Genomic DNA, 3830 nt, shown 5'->3' on the forward strand with positions numbered 1-3830 from the left:
GGAGGATGCAGAACAATTTCCAAGGTTTGTTGTTTATCAAGGATCTAAAAGAGCCTTTTTATGGTCAGTAGGTTTTGTTGTTTACACTACCTCCATGGCACGTTTCCAATTGGGATCTAAAAGAGCCTTTTTATAGTCAGTAGGTTCCAAGACACCTGATAGTAATGGATGTCTACTGGCAATAAGAGCTTTTTCCCCTATTTACTCTAGTGTTAAGTCTAGTGATCATAAGATGATTAGAAGAAGGTAGGGAGGCTTGGGTGAGTGAGGGTAGCAAGAACTAAATGAAGAAAAATAAGAATATAATTCAAGTGAGGGAAAGATAATAGGTAGACTGCGATTGAAAATAATTTTAAAAAATATTTTTAATATTTCTAAAACTTGAAATATATAAATTTTCAAGTGTTAGAAAGGTTAAAATCACTATCAAACATACTTTTAGAGTCTATTTGACAGTAATTTTAGGAAACCTTTTTTATTTTTTTAATACTTTAAATTTTTTGTTATTTAAGTATTATAAATATTATAAATATTTTCTAAAATCATTTTCAAATGTACTCTTAATCTCAATTGGCCAATAAGACCTGAATGAAGAAAAATAAAATATAATAATTAGTCTCATTTATGAGAGATGATGCTACGAAGAAAGGAAAGATCATACAAGGAATTGGAGGGTTCTAATCCATACAACCCACTCTTGTGCGATGAACAACAAAATTTTGGAGAAATTGTTACTATTGTAATATGATTATGGTTCAGAAAATGAAAAATGAAAAAAAATAAAATAAAAGAACGTAAATCTTCCATGTTTTTGTGTTTCCATTAGAATGGTGTTGGAATGCATCTCATGTGTCGATATCATTCACATTTCGTTGGTTGGGGCAGCCATTGGTTGGTGAGGACCGTGGACTGTTGACCACCTCTTACTTGACTTTGAAGAGCTTTCTTAATTAAATAATTGTTTTATTATTTAATTTCTTTAAAATGTTCCTATAATCTATGTAAACGTATTTGTGGTAAAATGTTAAGGAAATAAAATAAAAAGAAAATGTATAAGAAAAAAAATTAAAAAATAAGTTTAAAATTAATAAATTATTTTTATATATTATTTTATATTATTTTTCTTATTTTACCCCTTTATATAAAGACAAAATAATTTTAAAATATAAAAAATTTTAATTAATTTAATCTTGAGCCACGGACCCTTTCACTCTTTGAACCCTTTCTTTACATCCTATATTAGGTTTTGAAATATCCTATATTTTCTCATTCTTTATATCTTAACCTTGAACCACGAACCTTTTCGCTCCATCAAGTGTCTCCCACTCTTCCTCACATTTATATCCTGAACTACGAGAAGTTTAGATCTATTGGGTATCACTCGCTCTTTCTCATATTTCTATCCATTACATATAATCTTCACAAACTCATATCCTCTTCATAACATTTTCCCCTCATAATCTAAAATATTATTGAGATGTTCCTACTAGCGTTGCTTATTCTATAAGGCATCTAAATACCATCACATATGAACTTAGGAAACATTTTATATATTATTTTTTATAAAAAGAACTATATTCCAATTAGGATCGAAATTGAGACACTTCCCAACCTTTACAAGCTTTCAAATACCAACAAATGAGAAACGAACTCAATACATGCTAAAGCTATCAAATAAACCATTATTTCTTTTATTTACTTTTAAATAAGATTCAAATGAACACAACATTAATACAATGTTTGAGGAATCTTTAAGATGATGAAACATTGAGAACTTTAAATTCATCCTTTTAGTTTGAGCTCATCATAAAGAAAGTCTAACAATGACTCAAGTACAAATCCAAATGTAGCGAAGTAATAAAATACTATAAGAATATTATCAATTTTAGAGATAAATACCTTTGCTAACTCCTATTTGATTACATTAAGACATTGAAGGGTCGACCATTCTCGTTTATTGCTCTTAATTCGTAACCGTAGGAATGCTATGCAACACAACAGTTTCGATGGTCAAGCCCGGCCCAAAACCGAATAATACTCCCCAATCCAATCCTTCACCTGTGGTAGCCCTTTCCCCTTTCAAGGATTTCTTTCTCATCTCATCCAAAATAAACAATACACATGCACTTGACATGTTACCATACTCACTTAAAACATGCCTAGTTGCTTCGAGTTTCTTTTTCTCTAAATTGAGTTTTGCTTCAACTGCATCGAGAATTGCAGGGCCACCTGGGTGAGCAATCCAAAATAACGAGTTCCAATCGCTAATGCCAAGTGGGTCAAAAGCCTTAGTCAAGCATTTCTCTATGTTCTCAGAAATTAAAGTAGGCACATTGGGCCATAAATGAAAGGTGAGTCCCACCTCACGCAAGTTTCCGGCAATGGCACCTGCTGAATTAGGAATAAATGTTTGGGCTGCTGAGACGAGCTGGAAGAGTGGTCGTTCAATTGAGATATCTGGATCCGATCCAACGATCACAGCTGCAGACCCATCACCAAAAAGGGCTTGGCCAACTAAAGAGTCTAAAGCATCTTCGGAAGGCCCACGAAATGTAACAACAGTGATCTCAGAGCACACCACAAGAACTCGTGCTCCTGCATTATTCTCTGCAAGATCCTTAGCGGTTCGGAGGACAGTTCCACCTGCATAGCACCCTTGATGGTACAACATCACTCTTCTGACCGATGTTTCCAGACCTAAGAGATTAGCGAGTTTGTAATCCGCACCGGGCATTTCTACACCGGAGGTTGTACAAAATACAAGATGGGTGATCTTGGACTTTGGTTGGCCCCACTCTTTAAGAGCCTTCAATGCTGCTTCCTTACCAAGTTTGGGTACCTCAGCAGTGATAATCTCTTGTCGTATGTTAAGAGATGGAGCCATATAAGCACCAATGTTTGGGTGCTCCTCAAGCATTTCTTCGGTCAAGTGAATGTAACGCTTCTTAATCATTGATTTGTCACCTGTAAATGAAGTAACATGAACACATTAATTTTACCAATCGACAAGTCATATAGTATATTGTTCAAGATGATCAACATGCATTTAACATTGAAGCAAGTATAAAAGATTATTCTTAATTATAGCTAGCGAAAATTATTGTGTTTCTTAGCAATGCTATATGATTCAAAGAATAGCTCTTCAAGCCATTACAGTCAGGTGAAAGGAATATTGGTGACTGAAGTAAAATGATTTTCAAGTTTCCTGAATTATTTTATCTAAAAGCTATACTCTAGAAAGCTTGAAAAAATCATTCACTTGGAGGTAAGCCTCACCTAATATCAGTCACATATATACAGAAGTGTTATGCATATAAAAATTCTTTCATGAATATACTTACATATGCGATTGAATTTCTTCTTCAACTCAGTCATGTGCTCGCTCTTAGTGACCCTGAAATAGTAATCAGCATAGTCAGACTGGTAGACACAGTGGTCGGGAGTAGCTGTGCCAATGGCTAGGATGGTGGCCGGACCCTTGGCACGTTGAGCGTTTCTAATTTCCTCTACTGAAGCCATGGATGCCAGCTAGGCACTCAAATTGAAGCTTAAGATTAAGTTGAGGAAGGAAAGAGAACTCAAGTGCTTAGAGTTGGCTTGAGAAAGCTGGTTGTGAGTGTCGGGCTTTTATAACCTGTGTCTCACCAACTCTCATCCATTGGTAGTCAATAAATAATGTTAGGTATTTGAATTTGCGTTTTGAATAGTCAGTTGGCTTCAAAGTTTGTGTGCTTGAGTTTCTTTTGGATTTTCAGACATGTGTGTGTATGTGTTTATGTATTCGCGCGTGTTGTTTCTTCATTCTTCTTTGTCCTTCACCTACCCATATA

At 34.6% G+C, this 3830-nt stretch overlaps 1 protein-coding gene across 1 annotated transcript; it reads right to left on the minus strand.

Moving 5' to 3' along the window:
• Positions 1–1739: 1739 nt before the first annotated feature.
• On the minus strand, positions 1740–3606 carry LOC117934308 (stilbene synthase 2-like). Its single transcript, XM_034855994.1, has 2 exons — positions 3342–3606; positions 1740–2964 (listed from the first exon to the last, which is right to left on the minus strand). The coding sequence occupies exons 1-2, from the start codon at positions 3517–3519 to the stop codon at positions 1964–1966; spliced, it is 1179 nt and encodes a 392-aa protein (XP_034711885.1). The 5' UTR covers positions 3520–3606; the 3' UTR covers positions 1740–1963.
• Between the last annotated feature and the right edge of the window lie 224 nt (positions 3607–3830).

The sequence above is a fragment of the Vitis riparia genome, chromosome 16 (assembly GCF_004353265.1).
Source record: "Vitis riparia cultivar Riparia Gloire de Montpellier isolate 1030 chromosome 16, EGFV_Vit.rip_1.0, whole genome shotgun sequence".
Classification (NCBI taxonomy): domain Eukaryota; kingdom Viridiplantae; phylum Streptophyta; class Magnoliopsida; order Vitales; family Vitaceae; genus Vitis; species Vitis riparia.